General features: G+C 38.4%; 1 protein-coding gene across 5 annotated transcripts in view; it reads right to left on the bottom strand.

Annotated features, from left to right (window-relative positions):
* Positions 1–1,176: 1,176 nt before the first annotated feature.
* The window catches only part of CCNT2 (cyclin T2), a gene marked incomplete at its 5' end in the record, with an annotated part of 35,934 nt that continues 19,861 nt past the window's right edge, over positions 1,177–17,249 (bottom strand). Inside the window, 6 exons of one of the 5 annotated variants that reach the window (XR_014491807.1) lie at positions 1,177–1,703; positions 4,735–4,895; positions 4,994–6,089; positions 8,030–8,100; positions 11,673–11,836; positions 13,550–13,595. Coding sequence is in view for 2 of the 5 variants with exons in the window: in XM_083356947.1 (XP_083213073.1) it covers positions 4,731–6,089; positions 8,030–8,100; positions 11,673–11,836; positions 13,550–13,595 (1,640 nt within the window). Of the gene's footprint in view, positions 1,704–2,587; positions 6,090–8,029; positions 8,101–11,672; positions 11,837–13,233; positions 13,596–17,249 lie in introns of those variants that run through there. The other 4 variants (XR_014491808.1, XM_083356948.1, XM_083356947.1 and 1 more) reach the window with 4 other exon arrangements.

Here is a 17,249-nt window from a genome sequence, read left to right as displayed (position 1 = left end):
TGTAACCTTCCTAGTCATCTTCTGACAAGCAAAGACCATGGGGGATGCTCAATTTGCTTAACTGCATAGTTCACTTAACAACTGCAGTGATTTGCTTAACTATGGCAAAAAAGCTTGTAAAACCAGACATGACATAAGCCATCTTTAAATGCAAGAATCAAAGTCATGCAGGTACTCAAAGCTCAATACAGTAGCCTTGTCAAAAATGAATGAAACTGTAGTAGATACAAATATGTGCTTTTCAGGGTTGGGCTTTATAATGCTATCAGTTCTGATGACCGGCAACGTCTGCTGAGGTTCATTGCAATTATAGTCAAAATCAGCTTATCTATACTCCTATGACTGAGCTTCACAATGATTATGCCGTTCTTCTTCCACAGAATGAAAGTTTATTTTCCTTTGGCAACATCTTTGTTTCAGAGATTTCAAATTTCTTACACCAGTTTAATGGCCATACTTTGTTACAATAAAGGTAAAGGTTCCCCCACACATGCGTGCTAGTCGTTTCCGACTCTAGGGGCCGGTGCTCATCTCCGTTTCAAAGCTGAAGAGCCAGCGCTTGTCCGAGGACGTTTCTGTGGTCATGTAGCCGGCATGACTAGACGCCAAAGGCGCACGGAACACTATTACCTTCCCCCACTGGAGTGCTCCCTATTTTTCTACTTGCATTTTTACGTGCTTTCGAACTGCTAGGTTGGCAGAAGCTGGGACGAGTAACAGGCGCTCACTCGTTACGCGGCACTCAGGATTTGACCCGCCAAACTGCCGACCTTCTGATCGACAAGCTCAGCGTCCTAACCCACTGAGCCACCGCGTCCCTTTTTTTTTTGTTACAATACAAAATATCTAATTTTCCCATTTCTTTCAGATTCCCTGAACTTTATTTAAATCAGATGCTACTACTGTATATGCTATTAAGCATTGTTCCCTCCCTGAATGAATTCTTACCTAGGACTATTTCCTTGTCTTTCCTTCACTCCTCTTCCATAATGGTGTCATCTCCAATTCCTCTTTACTATTTGTTACCTTTTATAGCAGTGTTTCCCAACCTTAGGAACTTGAAGATGCGTGGACTTCAACTCCCAGAATTCCCCAGCCAGCATAGCTGGCTGGGGAATTCTGGGAGTTGAAGTCCACGCATCTTCAAGTTCCTAAGGTTGGGAAACGCTGTTCTATAGCACAAATACAATTCCCTCCCCTCTTGATTTCAGACATTGTCTACCTATTCTCTGAATGGAATATAGATTTCTTAAGGGCATATTCGGAATGAGAAGAAAATACCATAAATTCTAAATGAAAAAGTTAAGTTAAAAACTAGAGCTACATGGAATACAGCAGCCAAGTTAGCAGCTTCAGGTGTTAAGTTGGCTTTCAGAGATACATGTTTTATACACGTTTTCAATTTTAAATAGTGCATGAGCTCCTAGGGAGCCTGACATATGCTTTAAACAGAATATACATACCGACAACATAGATAAATTATTTCAAGTTAAGTTTAGAATCTAAGAATAAGAACAGAATTCCTCCACTGAAAAGAGCAGCGAGATCAAATGCTTCTTCCTTGCAGGTTTTCTCCAAATTTCATGGCAAGAGTAGACATTGAATTTCATCCTTACAAAGCAAATATCAAGGAGTTAAACCAGGGGTGTCACACTGGCGGCCTGCGGACTGGATGTGTCACACAGGCCACACCCATCCCTGCTCTGCAAAGCAAAAAATAAATAAATCACAATACGTCATGTGACATGCTCGAATTTGACCCCTGTGGGTTAAACCATCAGGTTATGGCAACATTTACATGGCACCCAAAATATGCTTTAGTACCTAACATTTAACTTTCTTGGGAGCATTAGTTCTTTCCCAGAGTAAATTTCTTAACTCTAAGAGTTAATGATGATTATAGATAATGATAATGGCTTATAATTGTAAAATGAAAATGCAACTACATCAAAGAATTAAGCCATTACAATTCCATAAACGTCTATAACTGCATTGAAAGTTACATGGAACTGACCTCTTCTGTGAGTGTGTGTGCCTAAAAAGGGGAAGATTTATATAAACCCCTCAAGCATGCATTCCAGTGTGCCACCTACAAATACATTCCAAGTGAAATAAAATAATCCTTCCTCTTTCTCCCTAGCAGGACCCATTTTCTATGAATAAGAGTCCTTGGTATTCAAGAAACAGTAAATACTTATACATTAAGTAAAATTCTACAGATCTGTTATTCGAGTCTGATCAATATTATAGTCTGGATTCTTTATTTGCAGCTGTGCAATTAGGTTTATATCTTTTTAAGAGAATCCAATTTATAGGAAAATGAAAATGAGAGAAAAAATTGAGTCCGTCTATAGTACATTTAAAGAGCAGAGGAGAAAGAGAAAGAATCCCAATCCTATGGTTACTTGTGGAAAAATAGAGAGGATTGGCTTCCAAGTACTAAATTGAAGTTCAAACATATTTTAACAAACGTAAAATTCTGGGGTTGTTTTTATTTAGATCTATAGCCATGTGTCAATTATATCTTCAAACTGTAATGGATAAAATGCATTCCAAGGCAAAGCTACAAGCTGGGAAGCAAATACTATGAGACTTTGTAAATAAATTTTATTTAAAGCAAACATTTACTGGTTTGTCTTCTTCCTACTGGGAATCACAGTTTAAAACATTTAATCTTTCTTACACTGTATGTCAAAAGCTCTTGAGGATTTCATAGCATAAATGAGGTAGTGAAGAAAGTCTAAAAAGGCTTAAAATGCAACAACGCAGGATAAAATTTCACAATACAGGGTTTAAGAAATATTCTCAATATAAAAATTACAAGGGTGAAGAAGTAACAAGTATGGATGAAAGAGACTGAAGGAGCTAAGGAGATTAAAATTTGAAGATACATTATTCAATAGTGCCCATGTTAAAGTATTAAAAAAGACACCCATAATTCAAATAAATGTATTCAAGTATGCAGTACAAAGTTTTGCATTACCGGCAACTAAATATTACATAGTAATTGATGCAACAGTAGTTACATTTTATTGTAACCACTAATTGGATACATGCTCAACAATTATCTAAAGCACTTTTAATGTAGCTAAAGGGCTTAAAACTTCAGACTTTTTCTGAAATGTTTGTAACCGATTAGAGCATATACTGTGCAAGAACTGATTTTACCAAGTAGTGGATCCCTCTCAGATATGAGGATAACTTAACAAAATCTTTTAGATTTTACACCCAGTAAGTAACAGTTGCTACTGTACTGAATTTACGCTGAGGTAATTTCCATGCACTTAAGAGTCACAGCTGGTAAAAATGGGACATCAGCTTGGAACAAGAATTCATCAACATTTACAACAGTAATTTGTTTTTTTTAAAAAAGGCAGGTGAATGAAAACAGTAATATGACACAGCCATAAAAATGTATACTAGTGGTTTAATTGGAGAGTGATTATTCAGATCTGAAAAAACAACCTCCATTTTCGTTACTATAATCACAAGTACAATTCATGTAGCACACGTGACAATTATTTTATTGTCCGAGATAAGAGAGAAGTTGGTATACCAACAATTGTACTTATTTATTGCAAAGATAGTATTCCACCTGTAAAAGAAATGGCATTTTATTCACATAGCACACTTTTTAAATTCAAAATGTGGCGTTCTGTATGAAATGCTAATGGAAAACAGTGATCTCTGTCCACTAATAACTTGTTTTTTTAAAAAAAAACCTTACTAATGTCACTACAGAAGTTTTATGTATTTCAGCTCTTAAATCACGTTAATCTATGTAACCATTATTAACAGCTCTGTGTGTCTATTACTGCATCAAGCCAAACATTTAAATGCGCTTTCACGTCAAAAGATTATATATAAACTTTTTTTATTTTCATTCCCCCTTCTGAAAGTTACTGACATTTCAGCATTCGATTGGTTTGTGACAAATTGAGGCCCATGCCATTTTCACATTGCGTGGCAGGGGTCCTCCTGCCAGAGTTGTTCATCCACTTCCCACCAGCACATGATTCCCCAGGCAGTGGATGGCGCTCAGAAGTGGCTCCCAAGTAAGGCCCAACGTTTAACATGAAGTGCCCCTGAAGTTTCTTCCTTATCGATGCTGACACAAGGGAAAAAGTTAGGTACACGGGTTATACTTACAAGCAGCTCCAATCCTGAGTTATTTATGGTATATCTAAACATACAAAAACGTATGTACAATCTCTCCACTTTTTTGTTGTAAACATTGTCAGTATACTTTATATATATCCCTTCTTTGAAACATGCAAATCATACATACAGTATAAATACACCAAAAAAAAAGTTACACTCATTCATTCACTAAGCAACAAAAATCGTGGCTGGCATAGTCAATTATAAATAATGCATGAGGCATTCCATACAGCTAAAAAAAGCAGCCATTTAATCTACTGTTCTTAACTGTGGTTGTGGAAATACTGTGATTTTGCACCTTCTGTATCATTAGAGTATTTATAACACTATCATTATGTGGAGACAGGCTCATTTACTAATCTCTTCAGAGTGAAAGATAAAGCAGCACGTACATATATACATATATATACATATATATATATGTATAAATTACATATATATATCTATCTATATCTATATATAAAGTGGACAACAGCTGCTGGATTTGCTCTTCTTAGATGATGATGGTTTTTTCCCCCCTGTCTAATATTCTTAAATTAAGAAAAGGGAAAAGGAATCTAAACAACTGATTACATATTCATTCCTTGGGCACTTAACAGTGAATCCAGCATGTCGAATGTGTCTTTGTAGTCCATATGCTGGCTGTTTGTACTGTACTCGTGACTGGCATCAGGACCGTTCTCCACTGGGTTCTTGTCCAGTTTCACGAGGGTGCTGAGATGTCCGTAGCCCACCTGGTATGTGACATGGGGAGGAGGGGGTAAGGGAAGGTTAAAAACAGAGTTGAGAGAGGATACATACTGCTTAACAGAGGAAGAACTAGATGAACTACCTGAAGTTTTGGAACTTTTGCTCATTTTGGAATGATGGTTGTGAGAAGCATCATTGCTGAAGAGCTTCTTCCTTGAAGAGCTGGAACAAGAGACGCTGCCATCGGAGCTCAAACCAACAGGACTCCTCAGAACAGCTGGGGTTAATCCATCACTACCATGTTTACCGCTGCCACTATGCTTATGGCTGCCACCGTGGTGACGGTTCACGGAATGTTCCTTGTGCTTTTCCTTGCTAACGTGGGGACTCGAGTGCTTGCTTTTCCCACTTCCTTCGTCGGACGAGCTGTGCCTCTCCGAGGAGACTTTGATTTTCATTTTCAGATCTTCTTTAGTGGCACCCTTCTCGGTGGGAGGAATGGGTATTCGCAGCTTGAGGGAGCCACTTTTGTCTTTTTTGTCTGGCAGGTACTTCTCAGGTTTCTCTGCACCGCCGATGGGAATTTTCATTTTAATAGGGGAAGTTACAGAACTGCTATTGGCTGTTTGGGGTTGGGTGTGCTTTTTATATGGAGGCTCGGATCCCAGGTAGTGTTCTCGGATATCCAGTTCTAAGGTTTCTAGCTTACGTTTCTCTCTGTATTTATCCAGGGACATTTTCTGAGGCATTATCGCAGGGGCCGGAGCAATAATCTGCCCGTGTTTGTTTCCTGCTTTGTGGACCAGTGTGTGCTCAGAGAGTTTGTCGGCTCGATGATGCAATCCGGAATGTAACTGTAACGAAGAGCTCGGCGGATAGTTGATATTGAACTGAGCGCCTGGCAATGAAGTCTCCTGTTTCTGAGAGTACAACTGCTCTGTCCTCGTTTGTTCTTGGTGTTGAGGCCATTCTTGGTGTGTTGACAAATTATATGAGGTACTTGGCATTCCTGCAGCTAATATGGCCAGATTATCTTGACTATCTTGAACAGACATATTTCCTGAGTTCAAAGGAACTGGGGCAGGAAACGTGGACGCTGATGGTTTCTGGAAACTTGCATTTGCAGATACACCAGCAACAGCATCCACCAAGATGGAATTCTGAACCAAAGAGGAGCCGAGAAGAGAGTTTTCAGACGCTTGGCCATCTCCTTTAGGTTTCTTAGCAGCTTGATTCGCCTGTGCAAGAACATATGAGTAACTTAGCATCTATTCTCAACTGTACAATCTCTAAGGACATTTCAAGTTCTACGGGGGTTACCCAGACCCCAAAGAGAGTAGAGTGCGCAAGCGTTATGATTACCTAGGCCGTGAACAGAGAGGCTAGGATCCAAATTTGGAAAACATTATTTGTACTCTCTCCCATTTCACTCCACAGCCCCATCGCACTATCTTTTACACTGCTTCCCAGGTCCCAACCAAAAATCCTGCATTTTAGAAAATATAGGAAAATAAAAGAATTTCCCAATATCATACGCCAGCCCACTTTGGTGCGAGCACAAATCTGTTTATACAGTAAACCCTCCTTCCTGGTGAGCTAGACTACATGGACATGTTCGTATAATCTTGTTTAATAGCAATATGGAGTCCTTCTCCATTATCCTCTTTTAGAAAATTTTCTTCAAATTACCAATCCAGCCTACACTTCCTGAAAATTTCCCAACCCTGTATACCTCAACTCTACTTAGCTTCTGAACCAATATTTTTTTAAAAAGAAAAAACACAGTTCAGTAAACCATTTCCTGGGATCCCATATTAGCTATTCACTTCATAAGCCATACCGACTGGAGGGAAGGAAAGACAGATCTATCTATTCCTTCTTTTTTGTGATCTAAAAAGTCCCCCTCAAGAACTAAGGAATCATCTGGGCTTCAGTAGGGGGTGGCCCGGTATGGAGTGATGTTCCACCAATGAAGAGCAATAAATCATTTAATTTCACTGACATTTTTGCTTTATGCTTATTTAACACAATTTATCCAGAAAAGTCAAATAGTTTTAAGAACATCCAAGGTTCACTGTTAATAAGTAAGGTGGAATACCACAGATCTATAAACAGAAGCAGATTCCAGCTGCAGAATGAAACCCCTGGGGGAAGGAGGCAAACCCTCAAAGTCTGCTCAGCAGGTCTCTTTTAACAAGCAAGCAGATAATTTAAAAGGTATATGGGGATTACAGAAAAAAAGGCAAGTGAAGGAAAATATATACCGTATTTTTCGGCGTATAAGACGACTGGGCGTATAAGACGACCCCCCAACTTTTGAGATGATTTTCAAGATTTTTTGTCTTATACGCCGGAAAATCAGCGAGCCCGGGAAGGCACGCCCTCCCCTCTCACCTCTCACTGTGGAGGAAGCAGGGCAGGCTGGCGTCTGGCGGGAGCCGGCAGGGCAGTCCTGCACATGCGCGCACTCCCCAGCTGCTAAGGAGCAGCCGGGGAGTGCGCGCGTGCGCAGGACTGCCCTGCCGGCTCCCGCCAGCCTGCCCTACTTCCTCCACAGTGAGAGGGGAGGGCGTGCCTTCCCGGGCTCGCTGATTTTCCGGCGTATAATACGACCCCCCAACTTTTGAGGTGATTTTCATGGGTTAAAAAGTCATCTTATACGCCGCAAAATACGGTAACATTTCTATTTAGGATTTGTCCAGAATACTTCAAGAAAGCTAAAGCAAAACATCAAGGCACACATATCAACATACAGGTAGTCCTTGACTTACAACCACAATTGGCTAAGTGAGAAATTTGTTAAGTGAGATTTGCCCCTTTTTACGACTTTTCTGGCTATATTTGTTAACTGAATCACCGCAGGGGTTAGATTAGTAACATGGTCGTTAATTGAATCTGGCTTCCCCAGTGACTTTGCTTCTCAGAAGGTTGTAAAAGGTGATTACATTGCGCCCCCCTCCTGAGACACTGCAACCGTCATAAATGTGAGTCAGTTGTCAAGCATCGAAATATAAACCATGTTACCCTGGGGATGCTGCAATAGTTGCAAGTGTGAGAAATGGTCATAAGTCACTTTTTTCAGTGCTGTTGTAATTCTGAACAGTCACTAAATGAACTGTTGTTAAGTCGAGGATTCCCTGTATTAGTAACAACAGTCTTTATCAAGAGAGATTCTTACCCTCCAATTTCGAATTCTCTTTAGTCTACTAGGAGTTTTCTCCAGTATCTGAAGAAATTCATGAGTTAGCTCTGCGAAAGAAAATAGATGCAAGATTAATATATTTGAATTACTAGCTGAAATCCTTTAGTGCATTTTCAGTCCAAGAAAAAAAAAAAGGACAATTTTATTAGTGATGAAAAGTGTTTCTATCTCGACAAAGAAAGCGCAAACAAATTCAAGTTTAAGACTTGGCTGTTAACTGTTAACTCCTCCCATAAAAGTTTACATACAGCGATGCTTAAGAATATGCAAAGAATGAAAGGGACTTTTTTCTAATAATTACTACAAAGTGGACAGGTAACACATATCAGTCCTCCCTTCTGCAGCCCAAGATTTCAAAACCAGGTATCATTGGTGCAATGTTAGCCTGTTTTTCAGAGTGTCAATGAAAATGGTTCTTGTGGGACTTTCCCTCAAGCAAAATTTTGATAATTTCTAAAATGTTGGTTATTCTCCTTCCATTAGTATCATAGCATCACCATTTTTTTTCCCAAAAGATTGGGAGGTGGAGCTGCAAGCCCTCATGGTTCAAACACTGATCACACCACCTTAAGGCCTAGCATCACTCGTTTTATCATAGCTTGATGTTTGAGTCCTAATGCTATACAGGAAGCAGGACATTATGTCTTTTTACAGAATCTCTGCTAAAAATGTACTCTCAGTAATGAGCATTAGATTTACTGTTTGCTTTGTATTAACAAGGCTCTTCATTTTTACACTGTATTTTTTCAAATAGTACAAACTATAAAAAAATTACTTAGATTTCTGTAGACTTCAGAAAATAAGAAGTCTGAAGTAGTATACAACAAAACAGCAAATGTATGCAGCATTAGTACCTGTGTCCAGGAATGTTATTTAAGAAAATTGACTCGTTATTTTTATGCTAAAGATGTAATAAGTTTCAACAAACTTTGGTAGGCGTGTTATGGTTCTGTCCACTTGTAATACCATATTGGTTAAGAATTACTGATATGGTGAACCAGATTCTTCAAAAGAAGTTAAAATGGTTAAAATGTCAATATTCTGTTAAATTATGTTCTAAACCTCTGAAATCTATCAATATATGAAGAATGGAAATAATAGAATAATATATTCATGGAAAAATGTCTATGTTTCTAAGTCTAAATGCTGGCTTAAAGAAATTTGTTAGCTCTCAGCCTCTGAATCCATTTTGTATTCATGGAGAGACAAGACTGGATAATATAGTTCCTTATGATTTAGGTTCAAATTGTTTAGAGGTTGAATTACAATTTCTAGATGGAATCTGCAGTTGATGATTCCAGAGGAACAAGTTCCAAATATATGACTGTAAAATAAATAAGAAAACAATCTTGTCTATCAGGACAGGGAGTGACTTTAATTAGGAAAAAAAGAGGGGAGCATATGGAAAGAATGAAATTATGACATAACCTTAGAGACAGGGTTTCTTTATTAAATTTATATGGCCATCCATTGTCAACGTCCGCCTGAAATCCCCACCAGGAAACACACTGGAGTCAAAAAGCCCTCTAATGCAGGGGTCCCCAACCTATGGGCTGCGGCCTGGTGGCCAGGGCCCAGTAGGGACAAGCTGGCCCGCAGACCCATTTGCACATGGGCACAGGGCTAGTGGCAGCAGCTAGCATCTGTGCAAATGGGGCCACTAGTGCACGTGTGGGTTAAATGGCCCATTTGTGTGGGGCTAGCAGCAGCGGCTACCTCTTGCCCGCCTAGCAAACAGAGCCATTAGCCCGGTGTAGGTACGCATGGTCCCATTTCTGCATGCATGCACGCAATTTTCCTAACTGTTCCCTTTCCCTCCAGGCCGCCAGGCATGAAAAGGTTGGCAACCTCTGCTCTAATGTTATCTTTAATGGGCTGAATCATAGGGGCAAGTTAGGAAGCTAAAACTGGCTCTAATGAAAAGGTGGGAAGCGATTAATTAAAAGAGTAACTCTCCTCCTCTCTCCTCTGACCGGTCAGGTCACACTGTCCAATAGAATTCCCAATGTTTGTTATGACAGGCATTCTTGGTTTACCAAAACAGAACTTTCACTTCTCTAGCTTTCTCATGATGATAAACCACCTGTGGATTCCACTCCCTCTCCATCCCCCCTCCCTGTTCTGTAGGCAAGCTAAAGGCACGCAGCGGTCCTAAAGGCAGCCGGGTTCATAGCTTGACACCCACCTCATAAAAAAATGACCCTGGGTAGCATACAACAATTTTCTTATTCTATTTCTGATTTTCTTTTTTCTTTTTTTACTAATATACTATTCTTTCTTATTTTCTTTGTTTCTTTTCTAATATTTGTATTGAATTTATATTGTTAAAATTTCTAAGGAAGGAAGGAAGGAAATTTTTCCATATTCCTCATTTTCTTGCTTTTGAAAACAGACCCTTACAAGCCCGCACCTCCCCAAAACCTTTTTCCTCCCCAAATGGCCTATTTGGCCAAGTTAATTCTTCCAATTAGTTCTGTTTGTGTGAACTGGCACTGATAGAATTGCTACTGCTAATCAGAGCTGTGGTGGCGCAGTGGTTAGAATACAGTACTGCAGACTAACTCACTGCTTACTCCTGGAGTTTGATTCTGAATGACTCAGCCGTCCATCTTTCCGAAGCGGATATGAGGACCCAAATTGTTGGGGGCAACAGGCTGCTTAGAGAGGGCTGTAAAGCACTATCAAGCGGTATATAAGTCTAAGCAGTATTGCTATTGCTACTTGCTAGATAAACGTAAGATTAATGGTTGGGGTTGCCAGTCCCTGAGTGCAAAGGCTATTCACCGAGAACTCTGTGACCCATGTAGCCTTGTCCACCACCAGCAGTTCAGCAAAGGCATCCATACACAATAAGTGCTCGTGATCACTCTGGAAGTGGTAACTTACCATCTGAGAACCTGCATTTTAATGGACTGCCTAGAATTAATTTAATATTTTCTATCAGGATGTCTTGTGATGGAGGTGACAACTAACTGAAAAGGTCAGCAAAAGATGAAAAATACAGAGCGCCAGACTGACCCTCCTCGCATTATTTTCAATCAAAATACCAAACCACTTTAGGTCAGATGACTGCAACTTACTTCCTCTTGCTAAATCTGTATCTACTAAACTTTGAACTTCAAAAAATGACCATAAGATGGTTATGCTTATCATAAAGTTCAAATTTTCTTTACCTCTTCACTTGGCTAATAAGCTTGTTCTGAATCTGGTATTTCATATAATTTAAATCCAGAACAGATAGCTTTTTCAGATTTAGTTTTGTAACTGTACCATTATCTCACTGATGCAAGCACATCATCTGGCAGAATACTTTCTCTCCCTTCCCAAAATGCTCCAGAAAGATTGTGGTCTGAAATCTAAAGACAGCATAGATGATGATGGAAAACTCCACTGCATAATAATAACCCAACAGCTCAACTGACATGCCTGAACATTCTTAATTAAACTCTAGTAAGATGGCTCACATTACATTCTGAAAGAACAAACCTTAGTCTTCAGGAAACTAAAGACATGTATAAATTAGCCAATATCACCTTAATATAGTTAATATTAATACAGCGTATCACAAGCAAAGCAGTTAATTATTTTAAAAAGATACAGGAAAGCTTATATTACTTACCATCAAGTAATTCTAAAGTTACAGAAGCATCTACATATTCCCACCAATGTTTTCCATCAGTTGATACAGGGATTTCCCAGTTAGACCACTTGCATGCCAAATGTATACATACACATGCTATCACAGTTGGCTTGTACTGAAGACAAAATGTAGTAAGGTGCAGGCTGTGGTTGGGAATGTTTCATAATGGAAGAACAAGAGCCAATCATGGAAAAGACAAAAGAACAAAAGGAAAGAATTTGTCAACATATATTCAAGGCAATTGTTGTGGGTTGTAAACATTTTTTGAAGTTTCAAATTTTGGACTTTATAAAAAAAAATAAAAATCTAAGATATGTAACAGAATTTAGTGTTTCTCATACTAAACACATGGAAATATTCTGTTTTACATCTAAAAGACATATCTTAATATTTAAAATGCCAAAATATTAATGTATATAACATTTTTGCAAAAATCAGGTCATCTAGATTTTACTGCATCATTGTTGATGTTTTATTTTTAAAGTTACTGAGGTAATAACTAAGCTATCGAGTAAGGAAAAACCAAAATTTTTCTCTTCAAATCCACCTGGAAATACAGCATGTATTAATTGTTATTGTTTAAGAAATAATGAATTTATGTCAATTTTATATTCTAAAACAGCCTTGAAAAGGGTTAGTTAGAATAGCAACTATATATCAACCCCAGTTAATTTCTTTTGCCCAAAGTATGTGTATATATACGTATCTGTTCATGCATTTTTACATAATAATGTTAATCGTATTCTTTAAATAATATCTGTCATTCCAAACATTCCAAAAATAGCTCTGGAGAAGTCACCATGATTTTCCACCTTTCAGTCACACAACTACTGTAACTTCTTAAGATAATATTTAACACTGGATCCACACTTTCATTCACCCCAATTACTTTAATGATTTTTGCTGATTCTCCTCCGCACTTTTTTATTAAGTTTAATATCTGAATTGAATCCTAAGTTCCTAGGATATCACATCTTCCCCCAGGTTATTTTTCTTGCAATTTTCCAGATGAAATTCTTAATCCCATTTTAATTTCTGCTACATACATGCTAATCCACTACTAGCTCTCTTTTGTTTTCTTCTTTCACTGTCTCAAGACTGAAACACTAAGTTAGAAACTCCACTATTTCTGAATTCTTAAAAATCTTTTACCCATAAAATTATCTAATGTATTGCTATGTGTTGTATGCTGTGCTTCTTAGCATTAAATAGCTGCCTTGGTCTGCCTTTCTCTTCTTATAGGTTTACCAAGGTTACGTTGATTTTCACTGGTATTTTATTTTTATTCAGGTCTGAAGACTCACTGGGCAGCATCTGACCAGTTAAATGGTAAGTAGGGCTTAAAAAAAAAGACAACTACATTATAGAACCAGATAGCTTCTGCGACGAGAAATATTTAAGCTGGTTCTAATGTATCTAAGAATGTATTTTAACTAATGCCTTAATTTCACTTTTTTTAAAAAAACAAACTTGATATTTTTACTAAGAAAAAAAATTGCCATTAACTACAAGGGTAAACTAGAAACAGCTTTGTACTTACCAAGAAGCTCGGATTTCTAGGTTAAGTTTATCTCTCTGTAATCTTTAGCTGCTATTCAGGCTACCAATTTTAGACTTATGCACTCACAATCGACAAAATGCCACCAGAAAGCACCACTACACTTCACATCGTGCATTTAACCCCTTTGTGCCATTAGGCCCTTGTACAATACACCGCACTGCAAACAGGAAGGTACCACCACAGTCGACAGCCCAGTCGCCTGTTGCAACAAGGGTTAGACACAAGTAGGGGGCCCTGCAGTAAAGGAAGCTATAGTGTGCTACAACAGTGCAACAAAGAGGTTCAGGATAACAACCTGTTGGTAGCCATGAAATAGGATGTCTGTGCCAAATCCTTGCTTGCTGTAAGAAAGAAAAATAATTAGCCATCAGTAAATGTGATTTTATTATTAAAATGCCATGTGTGTGATGCTCAAGATTTAGATTTAGATTTTATTAAATTTATATGCCGCCCTTCTCCCCAAGGACTCAAAAGCTTCCCACTTGCAAAAAAATAAATAAAAAATACCCAATACTGCACATTTTCACTCTTCCTCAGGAAAATTAATTGCTTCTTTATAACCGATGTCAAAAGTGCACAATTCTCTCTTATCTCACATTATGGCTAAGACACGTTACATCGTTTCTGGCGAATCCACTGAAGTGAATGTTAGCACAATTTCAGGCTGACATGAGGGAACACCTGCTGCCGGCATCAAACGCCCTTCGCCCAGTGCGCTCCCACAGGGAGGGTCTGCTCAGGGTGCCGCCGGTGAGAGATTGCCGGCGGGTGACACCCAGGGATAGGGCCTTCTCAGTGGGAGCGCCTGCCCTCTGGAACCAGCTGCCGGTGGAGCTGAGGACTGCCCCCGACCTCCGATCATTCCGCCGGGGCCTGAAGACCTGGCTCTTTGAGCTCTCAGGCCCAGGCTGAGGAGAAATTTTTAATTGGGGTTTTAAGTATACAGGGTCAATTTAATATTTTTTAATTTGGTTTTTTAACTTTTGTATGGTGGATTTTTTAATTCCCTGTAAACCGCCCTGAGTCCTCAGGGAATAGGGCGGTATATAAATGTAACTAACTAAATAAATAAATAAATAAATGTCAATTGCGTAATTGCTTTTATTATTCAATCCACAGAACAAGCATTGCCAATAACGAACGAAGTGTAAACAGTACATTTAACAGAAGATTCCCTTTTGCTTTCAAAGGACGTTTTCTGCCACAGCGATGGGGAAAATGCCCTTGTGGATTCAGTGGATATTGAAATACAACATAAAAGTCAGGATTATACATGCTGATCTTTCGATGCCTTACTTCTTCTGGAGCAAACAGTCTCACAAAAGACTACATTTTGGGATGTTCCAGTTCAAATTCAATCTGAAGTGTACTTTAATGTAATTAACTTCCACTGTAAGTTAACTTTGAATTATATTTAATGTAAAAAGGATTTTTTTCCTCCTAAAGGAGCAATAAGGATAATGTTGCAAACAGACTTCTACTTAGGCAATGAAAATGCACTTCTCTTCGTCCTTTCTAAAGATCCCTCTCCACTGCCTGAGTTTTGAGTGACCAGGGCAAGCCTCAAGCAGGTGGAGGGAAGGACTGATGGAATACCTAGTTATGCAAACATAATAGTTTGTTCCTCATGAATTCTGTATATACTTAAAATGTGAATATTTTATATATACCTTTTCCAGGTAGTCCTTGACTTACATAACCACAACTGAGTTCAGAATTTATGTTGCTAAGTAAGAGCATGTTAAATGAATTTTACCCCACTTTATGACCTTATTTCCAAGAGTTGTTAGGTGAAATCACTGTAATTGTTAAGTTAGTAACCTGGCTGTTAAGTGAATCTGGCTTCCCCATTGACTTTGCTTGTCAGTAGATCGCAAAAAGTGATCACATGGCCCTAGGACACTGCAACCGTCATAAATATGAGTCGATTGTCAAGCGTCTGATTTTGTGATTTTGGAGATTGTGGTTTTGGAGATTCTGCAAATCCTAAGTCATTTTTTCAGTGAGGTTGCAACTTCGAACGGTCACTAAACGAACTGCTGTTTAAGTTAAGGACTGACTACCTGTATATTCTTTTTCTTAAAAACATTTAATATGGGTAATTGGTAAAATTTCAGAGAAAAATAAATAAACTTGAAAAGTGACATTAACTTAAGAAGTTAAAGGCTTGTCAAATTAAAAACATCTTCATGTCAAAAGTATTAAGCAATCGTAAGAAAGGGGACAAAAAAAGTCTTTAGGCAAGGACCTACAAGTCTAGAAATCTTAAGCTATAGAAATAATAGTAACAATAATTGATGTATCATTGAAAAAGTTCAAGAGTTTTGTATTTCCCTCCATGAAGCCTAGAAGAGAGCCTCTACTTCAGATATTAATACACTTGAAAGATAATATAGTACAGCTCTTAAATAATCTGGATTTAAACCATTTATGTCTGTGTAAGACAATAACCAATATTTTATACTGGGATTTGGAAATTTTACAATATGAAAATCACATGAATTTAAAATTATGGTGTTTTAAAGAGCCATGGTGGTGCAGTGGTTAGAATGCAGTATTGCAGACTAACTCTGCCCAGAGCCAGGAGTTCAATCCTCAAGGGCTCAAGTTTGACTAGCCTTCTATCCTTGGCCAAGGTCGGTAAAATGAGGACCCAGATTGTTGGGGGGCAATATATACTGACTCTGTAAGCCACTTAGAGAGGGCTGCAAAGCACTATGGAGTGGTATATAAGTCTAAGTGCTGTTGCTATTATTTATTCAATTTATAAATCGCCCATCTCCCCTATAAGGTGACTCTTGTAAAGAATAAATAATGAATAGTTGTGCCGGCAGAAGGGACATGCTATAGACTAGACATGTCTAACTTGCGATGTCACATGACGTCGGACAACGGATCGGGACTGTTTTGCCATTGCCGGCAATGGGTTGGGCGCAGCTTCCACGTGATGCGTCCGGCCCGTAGGCCGGCAGTTTGACACCCCTGTTATAGTCCCTGTCAGCCAGGCCCAGAAGAAGAGACTTTTGTGCAGCAACACAGGACACCTCGAGGTAAGGTAAAACCTTAGTATCTGGTTCTGGCAGTTGGCCTGGAGTCCAAATGGGAAGTGTTTTCCTGGAGATGGTTATTAGATTAAATCCAAGTTCCCACCTCCCTACTCGATTGTACGACTTTCCCATCTTAGCTGCTCTTCTGTTAATTCTTAATCTTTTCTACTTTATCAGATTGTAAGCTGCTCAGAACTGTGTGATTGTAAGATGGATGGCTAATAAATTTAATAAAAGAAATACATTGTATTTACAATTGAAAGGAATATTAATGGTTGCTAATGTCCACTGAACTTAAGTTACATTTGATTATGAATTTTCCATTTTCTCTTAAACAGGACATTCAAAAATAGTACGGAAAAAGTACTACATGTTATTTCAAAGTGTTACAAATTATACTCACAATTTGCTTACAAAAACTATAAACTGCCTCAATAATGACCAAATTTTATATGGATCTTTCTGGAAGAATTTCAAGGTCAAAAGACTAAAAATACTGGATAAGTAAAGCAGACTGTTTCAAATTCAAAACAGAGTGTTTCACTCAACATATGTAACATTTCACAGTATCTACCCTACTCTTTTTTTAGATTCTTTATTCCAGTTATTCTCCTCCATTAATTCCAAAATGGTCACAAGGAATCAGCATAACATGAGAATGGTTAGAATATCATCAATTGCATTCAAAGCCCAAGCTTGGGTATAGAGAAAAGCAAAAGGGCAGTGAACAGCTATAGACCTCTAGATAATCCTATGATCATCTGGCAATATGTCCCATTACATTCAACGGGAGCCATCACTGGGTTATTAAATAAACTGGGTTATTAAAATGAAATCACCATAGTTTAAAGATTTTCTATGGCACGGTGTATTATCAAAAAAATGTGTATTAGCCATGTTCAGAAACTGAAATCTACCAATGCTCAGCTGATATTAGTGCAGTGAAAG

Source organism: Vipera ursinii (genome assembly GCF_947247035.1).
Source record: "Vipera ursinii genome assembly, chromosome: 1".
In the NCBI taxonomy this organism is placed as follows: Eukaryota; Metazoa; Chordata; class Lepidosauria; order Squamata; family Viperidae; genus Vipera; species Vipera ursinii.
Note: the sequence above shows the minus strand (reverse complement) of the source record. Positions and strands in the feature narration are given on the sequence as shown.